Source organism: Dipodomys ordii, unplaced genomic scaffold (assembly GCF_000151885.1).
Source record: "Dipodomys ordii isolate 6190 unplaced genomic scaffold, Dord_2.0 Scaffold19, whole genome shotgun sequence".
Classification (NCBI taxonomy): Eukaryota; Metazoa; Chordata; class Mammalia; order Rodentia; family Heteromyidae; genus Dipodomys; species Dipodomys ordii.
The window spans coordinates 12,472,130-12,483,101 of record NW_012267235.1 but is presented as its reverse complement, the minus strand read 5'-3'; the positions used below and the strand labels follow the sequence as shown (position 1 = coordinate 12,483,101).

Sequence of the window (10,972 nt, the reverse complement as noted above, 5' to 3'; positions counted from 1 at the left end):
CACAGCGCCACTTCCGGCTTTTTTCTTATGTGGTGCTGAGGAATCGAACCCAGGGCCTCGAGCATGCAAGGCAAGTGTTCTACCACTGAGCCACCTTCCCAGCCCTCCGTGAAACTTTTATGTCCAATTGATCAGCTAGAAGTGGAGCTGTGGCTCAAGTGGTAGAGCGCCAGCCTTGGGCAATAAAGCTGAGTGTGCCCAGGCCCTCGTTCCAGCCCCAGTACGAGCACACAAAAAGAAAAACCAAGACAAATACAAGTAAAAGTGCTTAGGATGGTGCTTTGGGCATAGTAAATACCCCGTTAGACGTTCTTAATGTTTGCCGCTTGCCATCCTCAGGAATGGCCCACAGAGCATATACCACCTTTACGAGCAAGTCAGCTACAACTGCTTCATCGCCGCGGGCCTCTACCTCCTCCTCGGAGGCTTCTCTCTCTGCCAAGTTCGACTCAATAAGCGCAAAGAATACATGGTGCGCTAGATCACGCTCCCGTCTCCCCCCCTTCGGCCTCCTCTATTTAAAGACTCCCACGCCTCACCTGGTCCACCCCACCCCACCGGCGTCCTCCGCGGAACCAGGCTTCCCTGTCGAGAGGTGGGATCCCTGGTTCTCTAATCTCTGGCGTCTCGCCCCCAACTAAGGGGTCCGCTTGCTCCCTTCTCCTAGTCTCGAGCCACAATAAACAGCGACCGCTCCCTCAAACCTCGTGTCTGTGCTTTAGTGAGGGGGACAGGCCTAGGCTCGGCCTTTCAGGTGGGGAGTCCCTTCTCAGCGACGGAAGTGAAGTGAAGCCGGCCGGAAGTGAGGCGGAGTCCTACACCGCTTCTGCCCCGGAGCGCCGTGGTAGTCTAAGTGACGGCGGTTGGTGGGGCGGGGAGAGACCAGCTGCAGGCCAATCAGCTGCGGGGAGGGCGGGACTTCCTGCGCGGGGGCCGGAGCGGCCGGGTCGACCGGCTCTCCGCGGTCCTGGCTCGCGTGGTGGCGGCGGCGGAGCGTCTCCGTTAGGAGGTGCGCGGGGGCCATGACGTCAGCGTCCACAAAGGTTCGACCTCCCTCCCGGACAGCGCTCCCTGGTGGCCACGGGGGGGTGGGCCCCCTGCCTGGCTCTGGTGTCTTCCGCGATGAGTGGGGGACGGGCGGGCCCGAGCCTGGGGTGGGGCTAGGGGCTCAGGGCCGGCCGGTTTGCGGCGTCGCCGGCCCCCTGTAACGCGCCGCCCCGCCCCCAGGTCGGAGAGATCTTCTCGGCGGCCGGCGCCGCGTTCACGAAGCTCGGGGAGCTGACGATGCAGTTGCACCCAGTGGCCGACTCTTCCCCAGCGGGGTACGTGAGCTCGGGCTGGGACGTGGACGCCGAGAGCGGACGCTGGCACTCAGTCACAGACACGGCCCCTATCTAGCGCAGGGACAAGGGTTAGTTGCTCTTTGTGCCTGACACAGCACCGAGTAGGTGTTAATAAACGATTCTCGGATGAGTGAATGAATGGCAGGTGAAGACACAGACTGGTCCTCGACCCAGATTTCTGTTATTCCCCCTGTTGCGAATCGACAGTTTACCGACCGTTTCTCTGACCCCCGCATTGGGACTCCCTCTGCTGCAGACTGTTGAGGGATTGTTTGTAAAGCCCCTATGCGTTGAATTGGTTTCCGTGGGCTGTCAACAGCTCTTGCACGTTTTGAGAGACAAGTTCAAAAGTGACAAATGGATACAATTTCATGTAGTTGGAAGCCTCCGGAGACCCCCTGGGGGGATCCTCAGATGGGTGGGAGGGGGCTGCTTGGCTGTGGGATGCGTAGTCCATGGGCTAGCTCCACACCGTCCTCCTCCCGTTTTTTGCTATCCTCCTCCCCCTTCCGACAGTGCCAAGTGGACGGACACGGAGATAGAGATGCTGAGGGCTGCTGTGAAGCGATTTGGGGACGATCTTAATCACATCAGCTGTGTCATCAAGGAACGAACAGTGTGAGGGAGGGTGGCTTGCAGAGCAAGGGGGGGTGGGGCAACTTGCTTCCTCTGTACCTATCACCCATCTTCCTTAGAGCTCCCTTCTGATTGCACATCTTTCTTATTTTGTTGCTAGTTTTATTAGCATTCCCTTGAAAATTGGGGGGGGGAAATGTAAGAATTGTCACCATATTTCAGAAGTTCAGAAAATGCTGTAGTAACAAGGATTGTCTGAGAATATAATTTTAAGGGTGCCCAATATATTCGATTATTATATTTAATAGTGGGACTTTTTTGGTAATTATATGCACTCATGTTTCTAGGGATATTGTGATTCTGAACTAGTTGATCAGGATCTAAGTCTCAACCTACCTGTAAATCAATAAGCCTTACCTGGTAGCCCTACACATTCATACATCTCTCCCAGAAAAGAATTAGGAAGTGGTCCTTTCTGGCTAGTTAGTTCAGGGACTCCACTCTTTCATCCTATTGGCTTTACAGAAGTGAAAAGCTTCAGGTAAAATGAGAGCCCTGCCAGTGGCTGGAGCCCTGGCCTGGATTCTTATGAAGGAGCTCCTAAAATTCCTTCAGAATAACCCATTACCCCTTCCCCTATCCTCTTCCTTCAGCCTCTCTCTGAAGGTGTCACACCTTCACTAACCTGCTGCCTCTTCTCTTCAGGGCTCAGATAAAGGCCACTGTGAAACGAAAAGTATATGAGGACTCTGGCATCCCTCTTCCAGCGGAGTCACCCAAAAAAGGTCCCAAAAAGGTGGCATCTGGTGTCCTGTCGCCTCCTGCACCTGCCCCTCCACTCAGCAGCAGTTCCAGTGCCCCTGATGCCAGCGGTCCTGCACTGAAGAAACAGAAGACTGGTGAGGGCTGTGGAGTTGCTGACTAGGGTAGAGGTTAGAGATCCCATCTGAAGGTCAATGAGAAGATAGGGCCTGGGTCAAAGGACAGATACATGTTCGTTTCCCTGTGGTGGTTTTCAGAGGGGGGAGGGATAGTAAAATAGGAAGCTTTGGAAATCTGGGGACCTAGAACCTAGCCTATGCCCCCTCCCAGATGTGACCCTCAGTGCTCTGAACGACTCCGACGCCAACAGTGACCTGGTGGATATTGAAGGGCTAGGAGAAACTCCTCCCGCCAAGAAACTCAACTTTGACCAGGGTAGGAGTCCTTCTCCTCCCACATTGGTGCAAGGGCTTGGGAAGGAAAAGTGCTCAGTGCAGGCGATTGGGTCAGTAAATAGCAGGTTATCTGGGGAGATGGGCATTGTCTTGGAAGCCTACTTGAGTCTTGCTCCATCTCCGTTCATTTTACTTCCTGTTCCAGACAGCCTGACGCTGGATTCTGGCCTTCTCCCGACCTCTACTGATGTTCCTCTACTCTCCTGCTGACCCTTCCACCTCTGACCCTCTCACTGTTCACTTTGGACCTGTGGATCGCATGGAACTTTGAGCAAAGCCTTCAGGAGAGAGGATCAGAGGGCTGCTGGAGCAATCTGCTTGGTACCTCCTAAGAACCGTCTGTCCCACCCCCTCGCCTCCATCAGATGGACATTTTTATACAGACAACAATAAAGATTTCTCCCACCATAGTGCTGTCAGTTGCTGCTCCCTCTTCTCTCTTCAGCCTCCGGCCCCTCCTGTAGCTCTCACCACCCTGCCTGGAGCAGCACAGCCAATATTGGCAGACTTGTTTCCCCAGTGCCAATATTTCTGTGCTGCTAGAGCCAGGGGAGCTGGGTGTGGGCAACAAAAACTGGAGTCTTTGCTCTCTGGAGCCAGAACTTCCATGTCGCTGGAAGGCAGTGTTTCTGAGACAACCTTGGGGGCTTTGCAGAGGTTTTTTCATACCTTCTTCCCCACCTTGCAGGAGCTTATCATGAGGCCCCAAATGCGGCTTCTCCAGAATGGCTTTCTAGGCCCAGGCCTCAGCTGTGTGTCCCCTACCCTCGCTCTAACACCACAGTGTGGTTTGGACGTGGCCACAGTGCCGTACAAACCACAGTGTGCTGCTGGGGCGGGAGCAGGACTGGCTGGGATGGATTGAGAGGAAAATACAACACAGGGCTGTGAAATCCTCCATCACCAAGAGCAGGAAAATAAAGGAAGGCGGAAAAGGTGAACATGGTCCCAAAGAAGTTAGGGAAAACCAGGAACCAGACGGGAGTTGAGCAGGCAACTGGAAGAGGGACCTGGCTCGGAGCTCAGTTTGATAAGACTGGAGCCATCTTCCCTCTGTAGAAACTTAGCATAGGGAATCTCTAGAGCGGGGGACACGGGCAAAGAAAATAGGGGAGTTGGGGAAACCAACAAACTGCCTCAGCAAGGGCAGGGCCCCAAGGCTTCCTGTGTCTGAGATCCTCCCCTCCCTAGGTCAGAACCCAAGAATAACGCTACAAGAGACAGAGGGCCAAGGACTGCAGGATTGGGAGTTGGCAGTCCAGAGGTGGTGGGGCCGGAACATGGTTGGAAGAGGGGGGCCGGAAGTCGCCTTGGGCCCTGTTCCTGCCACAAGATGGAGGCCAAAGGCAGGAAATGGAGGCCAGGGGGGAAAGGGGTACTGCAGGGCCCTGAAAGAGGGGCATCTGGACCTGGGAGCCAGGTATTGTGGCCCCAGTGCTGTTCTCATTCCCCATGACCCCCCCAAGGCCCATATCCGAGACCCACAGCAACTCTCATCAGTCTATCCACTAGGCCCTGGCAGGCAGGCCCACCCCTGAGAGCCACGTTTAAAGCAGAGACAAACATGCCTCTTCCCATCCCCCAACTCTAGGCCTTCCCCAGCCTTTTTCTCCTGTCCAGGACTTGAATTTTTAAAAGCACCTCCCAGAGTGCAAAAATCCAAGGGCCAAATCCCTCCTGCAATCAAAATAATATACTGTAAAACCCCAGTGTTCTCCTCCTATATCCCATCGCACCTTTTACTGCCCCCCTTCCGACACACCCCCCAAAACTCTTAGCAATCAAAAAAGATCTAAGATGGTGTATGTAAGCAGTCTTTTTAGGCCCCTGAAGATGCCAGAATTTCTCCCGAAGTGCTCTATTTGTCCCCAGCGAGCCCTGCCAAGGTCTCTTGCTCCTCACTATACCCTCCAGAGCCCCCCCAAAAAACAGCTGCCCTAGCTTCCACCCCGGCAGAACCTTGGTGGGGGTAAAAAAAAGAAATCAAACACCATCCTAATGACTGTGGATGTTGGGGGGCTCTCTGGTGTCAAGCCTTGGTTTCCATCTGGAGGGCTTCAATTTAGGGGCATAAGAGAAAGCTTCTCAAGTCATCCCCCCAACTCCAAGGCTGACAAAGCCCAACCCCACCCCAACACGCACCTCCAAACCTCCCCCCATCCGCCATGTCTCTCCTGAAAACAGGGGACACTTTCCTCCCCACTTACCTCAGCTACTCTCCCCTGAGATGGTGGTCCCCTATTTTGAAAGGAGCAAAATTTGGGGTGCATCCCTCACATTTGGGGTGCAGGAGAAAGGAGCCGCCCCACTCGCATCGCTGGCCTCCTTCCTCTTGGCTGGCTCAGGGACTGGGGAGTGCCCTGGAGAGGGGGGACCCCCACAAGAGAACTCTGGAGGGGGTTCCTCCACTCCAAGTCAGAATTGGGGACACCCCCCCCAAAACCCGTCCCAGCCCATCCGTCTCCAACTCGGCGGGAGAGGCAGCTGCAATGCCCCAGTCAGATTCCCCCAACACTACATTCCTCACCCCATCTAGAGGGGTCCCGGGACCCCCAAAAAATCCCCAAAAAATCAAGGATGTTTGGAAGACGGTCCTGAACTAGCTCTCCAAATTTGGGGTCCTTAGATACCCCCGTTTTTTCAGGAAAATTCTGTCTTTCGTCTGTCTCCCGCCAGCCCTGCTCTGTCCCGATGCCAATTTTGGAAGTCACTCCCTCCTTCCTCCTCCCGGTCTCTCCAGGCCCCCCCGCTCGGGGGGGCTAGGGTCCAGGACACCTGGCTTCCAGACAGGGGGGGGCACTCCTCAAAGGGCTAGGGGCCAGGAGGTCAAGTTCATTGCCCCTGTCTCAAGGAAGCAGGCAAAGACCGATCCTCCCCTCCCCTCCCCCCTGGCTGGTCTCGGTGGTGGTTTAGGGAAGCCTGGAGGATTGGAATCTGCCATTGCTGTTGCACAGGCAGTTTTTTTTTTTTTTCCTTGGGTTGGGGGGGTGGGCGGTAGGAGGGAGAGAGGGGAGGAGAGCCGGAGAGAGCCGGGACCCAGGCGGGAAGATCTGGCCTGGCTTAGCCTCTAGCCCCTTGCTGCCCGTGGAGCACCCCTCCCCCTCAGCTCACTCATACTCACAGTCCCTCTCTGCCTGCTTTCTGTTTGGGGCTCTTGTCCTAGAAAATCGGGGTGCTGGAATCACTTCTTTGTACCCCACCACGACCCCTCCTAGCCACAGTTCCAAATGCATTGCCCTGCTCAGAGGTATGCACTTAGCCAAGTGACACCCCATTTTCCTGCACCTACCCCCACACTACTGGGATTTTTTCTCTCTCTCTCTTTAGGATCAGAGGCTGAAACTACCCTTTCCTCCTCAGGTCTCAGATCTATCCAGGCCACATACTACGAAGTCCGGGAGGAGACAATGTGCCTTTTCCAGATTTTTTTTCCCTCCAAATGCTATGCTGTTTGGGGGGTTTATTAAAGAAATTTCTAGAATTTGGGGTGAAAGGATGTTATCAGCAAATGACATGACAAATTAGAAATGTTAGGTAAATCTCCAAATCAGTCTCATTTTATCATCCCTCTCCTACCTTCTCTAAGTGTGTTCAGAGTAACAAAACGCCCCTAAGTAAAGACACCCCAAAACTTTATAGTCTTCTACCTTGGCAGTCTTCACATTGTTTGTCCTCTGGAAATTTCATGACTATCCATGCGTACACAGGAATAGTCTCCCCTCAAAGTAAGTCTCTACAAGACTCAAATATAAAACTTAGTTTTCAGTCCTCCCCAACCCCCAACAGCTTTTACACTTGCCTCCCACCTCCCTCCCTATCATGTTCAAAGTAATTTTTTAAGCTCCATATTGAATTTCATGTCTCCAGCAATCTAATCACAGCCTTGAAATGTCTATGGCACCACAACAGACTGACTCCCAAATCGGCCTGCGTACTCTGGCTCTACTGGTGGTACAAAATAATAGAAATTGACAATTATCTAAAGTGTGCATGTCAGACCCCTCCCCCCAAAAATCCTCACAATGTAGCATCCATATTCACCTCTCAAATTTTAGTATTAGAGGCTCTCAAGGATAAAAACAGACTTAATGAATTCCATGCTCTATAATAATGTCACTACAGAGATGATCAGCTGACAGTCCATCCTGATATCAAAAGGAATCACTAATCTAGCTCTCATCTCCAAAATCAGTAACTCTCCAAAGTAATTCTCACCTCCAAAATCAGTAACTCTCCAAAGTAATACCCCATTACCCTGAATCCTCAGTTGTCTGTCCCCAATTCCCACTTTTCCTTTGTGAAGCTCCATGATCACTGCTCAGCCATTGTTGGTCACTTGTATACACTTCTGAACCCAAACCTTAAGACCTCCTGCTTCTAACCTGAGCCCTTTTTCCCAGATCAACCTTGGCCATCCTCAAACAAAAACATAAGGATGTGGTCCATGCCTATGTCCCTTTCTTCTCCCCTCACCCCCACAGTGCCCCTCCTTTTCTCGGAGTTTATTCCACTCAATTTTTATATTAATTTTCACTTTAAAAAATCGCCTCTGATGACATCTAGATATTAGGTCTTTTTTTTTTTCAGTCATGGGGTTTGAACTCTGGGCCTGAACAATTCATCTCAAGGCTAGTGCTCTACCACTTGAACCACAGTGCTACTTTCGGCTTTTTGTGCTTATGTGGTGCTGAGGATTTGCACCCTGGGCCTCATGTGTGCGAGAGGCAATCACTCTATCACTGAGCCACCATCCCAGCCCCAAGGTCTGCCTTTTAAAATGTAACCTAGGCTGAGCTTGAAGTCACAATCCTCCTGCCTGAGCATTCCAGTACTGGGATTATAAATGGGTGTCACAAAGCCCTACTTAACCGTGTATCTTAATTAGCTAAAAGTAAAAATAAAATAAAATTCTGGCACAAGCTCCACTCCTTGTCCGACCCACTCCCCTCACTCCCAAAGCCTGTGGGCTTTCCACCTCAGAAAGGCCTCCAGCCAGAGAGACCTCGCAATCCCCTAACTCCACCTCTTCTAGCAGAGTACCCCCTGGAAGAGTCAAAAGTGCAAAAGAAATTGCTGTTTAGGAAAAGAGGTAAAAGTTTCAGTCGCTCAGATCCAATCCATCCTGTTCCTGGGTCTGAGCACCCGCTGCCGGATTTTAGGGGGGGGGGGGGGGGGGGGGAGAGCAACAGGGCCGTGCGAGGCTGGTACTCGGCCGCCCCCTCGTGGAAGGAACCAGACATTGCCGAGCTTTGCTTGCTTGCGGCTCTGGACCCCGGCGTCCCGCCAGGCTCAAAGAGCAGCCGACGGGCGGGAGGTTTAGGCCGTAGTGAGCTGGAAATAGCGGAGGACGGACGAGCGTCTGGGAAAAGGAGTGCGTCGCTCTGGAAAAAGTCCCCAGGAGCAAGTAGCCGGACGCCTAGATCTCCCGAGCATCTCTTGGCCCCCACCCGGGGCTTTCCCCACCTCCTCGAGGGGAAGCAGCTGGCAAGGGCCATCCGGTCAAGGGACAATGGAAGGAAACTAACTAGAAATCATATCCGCCCTCTTCCTACTCCGCCCGGTCAGAGGTTCCCCCCCCACCTCCTTTTTATAGGACCTGCTAGAAGGGCCTGTCACTCGTCACACCTTCCCACTGTCTGAGACCCCGCGACCCTATCAACACCTCCCCAAACCTGGTGCGTTGCGTTCCCACACCACCCCCTGAACACAGTACACAAAAAAGGAACTGTTGCTGTTGTTGTATTCATTTTCTCCTTCAACAGGCTCTAAAAGACAGCACGCCGATTTTCAACGTTCCGTGCCCTTTGGCAGATGTTCTCCCCGCCCCCCCTCCCCATTTCCAACCTCAACACCCCGTCTCCTCCCCCAACTCCAATATCCTCATCCACGGCTCCACTGGTAAATTCAGCAACGCACCTACTTTCCTATTACCCCTCGTTTCTGAGGTCCCGCCTTTGAGATGGAGACCCCGCCCCGGGCTCGCCATCTGGAGAGGGAGGGAGGAAGGAAGGATACGGACCCAGGCGTTCACCCCACCTCCACCCCCGCCCCCGCCATCCCGGCCTGATAAAGGAGCCGAGGCTCGAGGGGAAAGAGACCCGCCCCCCCTTGAGAAGAGAAACCGCAGCCCCTGCAGGACGGGGGTAAGAACCAGACTTGAAGGGAACCAGATTCTTGGGTTTCCCCCCCCCCCCAAGAACTTGACTCTTGCTGAGGATAGTTAGGCATAACTCCCTAAAATTGTGCCCAACTAGAAATCGGGAACTAGATAGGAATACAGGACTCTGGTTTTGGGGAGGGGGGGGCTGGGGCGTGTAGGGATGGTGGACCGCAGGCCATCTGTGGTCACTTGGTAGGACCAGGCACCTGAGACCCAGGCGCACTGCGAGCCGGTGAAAGGAAGGTAGGCGGTGCTCGAACCGAAGGCGCTGCGTGCAGGATTCATGATCACCATTATCGCAGCTGTGTGGGAATCTTCTCCTGGCTTCCCGCGCTCTGGGATCCAGCAGAGGGAGGAGAGCGATCGCAAGCTGGAGGGGCAGAATGGACTAGATGAGTTCTGGAGGGCTGCGTGTGCTGGGGAATCCGGAGGCCCGGGTTCCCCGGCAGCACCTCGGGGAGAGGCGAAAGCAAGGTAGAAAGAGGTCTGTGGGACTGCCTGCATCTCCGAGCCCTTCCTTCCCTGCTCCCCGCAGGCCTGTGCGTCGCCATGGGCTCCGCCGCGGCCCCCGAGGGAGCCCTGGGCTACGTCCGCGAGTTCACTCGCCACTCGTCCGACGTACTCGGCAATCTGAACGAACTGCGCCTGCGCGGGATCCTCACTGACGTCACGCTGCTGGTCGGCGGGCAACCCCTCCGAGCGCACAAGGCGGTTCTCATCGCCTGCAGGTTCGCGGGGCGGATGGGGCTCGAGCTGCCATGAAGCTACTTAGAGGGAATCCAAGGCCCACACCTTCCAACGATCAAGAAGGGGGGGGGGCCTCCCAGGACTGGGGATGATGGGGGTGGCCGTGGGGAGGGGGGAACTTTCTAAAGCAATGGGTATGCCCCTTGGGCTCCTGGTCCCTAACATGATCTATCTACCTACTCGCTTTCCAGTGGCTTCTTTTACTCAATTTTCCGGGGCCGAGCAGGAGTGGGGGTGGACGTGCTCTCTCTGCCCGGGGGCCCCGAAGCCAGAGGTTTTGCTCCTCTCCTGGATTTCATGTACACGTCGCGGCTTCGCCTCTCTCCCGCCACCGCGCCAGCAGTCCTTGCAGCAGCTACCTACTTGCAAATGGAACATGTGGTCCAAGCATGCCACCGCTTCATCCAGGCCAGGTGAGGGAGACCTGGCTCTGTGCTCTCCCCGCTCAGCCACGGGCACAGGCAAGGAATATGAAATAGCACTAATGAGCTGGGTGCCCCAGGCTCAAGCCTATAACTCTAGCCGCTCAAGAGATTGAGACGGAGCCGGGTGCTCTTGGCTCTCGTCCGCAATCCTAGCTACTCAGGAGACTGAGATCTGCATCCTAGCTACTCAGGAGACTGAGATCTGAGGATCAGTGTTCAAAGCCAGCCCTGGCAGAAAAGTCCACACGACTCTTATCTCCACAAACCACCAGGAGACTGGAAGTGTCTCTGTGGCTCAAGTGGTAGAACACCCGCCTTGAGCTAAAGAGCTCAGGAACATCGCCCAGGCCCATAGTTAAAGCCCGACGACCGACCAAAAAAAAAAAAAAAAATAGGCTGAGACTTGAGGAGTGTCGTACAATGCCAGTTCAGGCAGGAAAAATCCATGAAATTCTCTTATCAGTCCTGGGGTTTGAACTCAGGGCCTAGTTCTTTTTTTTTTTT

General features: G+C 54.2%; 3 protein-coding genes across 7 annotated transcripts in view; all 3 read left to right on the top strand.

The window, feature by feature from the left end:
* The window catches only part of Rnasek (ribonuclease, RNase K), a 7,855-nt gene extending 7,167 nt beyond the window's left edge, over window positions 1–688 (top strand). The window contains exon 3 of the mRNA XM_013013427.1: window positions 340–688. Within this exon, the coding sequence (XP_012868881.1) occupies window positions 340–481 (142 nt within the window). The 3' untranslated portion in view covers window positions 482–688. The remainder of the gene's footprint in view (window positions 1–339) is intronic.
* Window positions 689–879: 191 nt separating this feature from the next.
* LOC105983506 (chromosome unknown open reading frame, human C17orf49) lies at window positions 880–3,532 on the top strand. 5 transcript variants are annotated; one of them, XM_013013423.1, is made up of 6 exons: window positions 880–1,043; window positions 1,228–1,322; window positions 1,860–1,961; window positions 2,625–2,818; window positions 3,012–3,116; window positions 3,286–3,532. In XM_013013423.1, exons 1-6 carry the CDS (start codon window positions 1,023–1,025, stop codon window positions 3,288–3,290), a joined length of 522 nt encoding a protein of 173 aa, XP_012868877.1. In that variant the 5' UTR covers window positions 880–1,022; the 3' UTR covers window positions 3,291–3,532. The 5 variants fall into 5 exon arrangements, with proteins under 5 accessions (XP_012868877.1, XP_012868876.1, XP_012868879.1 ...); XM_013013422.1 differs by having other exon boundaries at window positions 3,282–3,532; XM_013013425.1 differs by lacking the exon at window positions 1,860–1,961.
* A 5,717-nt stretch (window positions 3,533–9,249) lies between these two features.
* The window catches only part of Bcl6b (B-cell CLL/lymphoma 6, member B), a 6,480-nt gene continuing 4,757 nt past the window's right edge, over window positions 9,250–10,972 (top strand). Inside the window, exons 1-3 of the mRNA XM_013013131.1 lie at window positions 9,250–9,279; window positions 9,832–10,024; window positions 10,235–10,456. Of these exons, the coding sequence (XP_012868585.1) occupies window positions 9,846–10,024; window positions 10,235–10,456 (401 nt within the window). The 5' untranslated portion in view covers window positions 9,250–9,279; window positions 9,832–9,845. The remainder of the gene's footprint in view (window positions 9,280–9,831; window positions 10,025–10,234; window positions 10,457–10,972) is intronic.

Excerpts from the sequence above, each read along its gene's own strand:
- LOC105983506 (XM_013013422.1), top strand. The coding sequence starts at position 1,023 with ATGACGTCAGCGTCCACAAAG. Across the intron at positions 1,962-2,624 it reads GTCATCAAGGAACGAACAGT|GGCTCAGATAAAGGCCACTG; the intron begins GTGAGGGAGGGT and ends TCTTCTCTTCAG. Across the intron at positions 3,117-3,281 it reads GAAACTCAACTTTGACCAGG|ACAGCCTGACGCTGGATTCT; the intron begins GTAGGAGTCCTT and ends TTCCTGTTCCAG.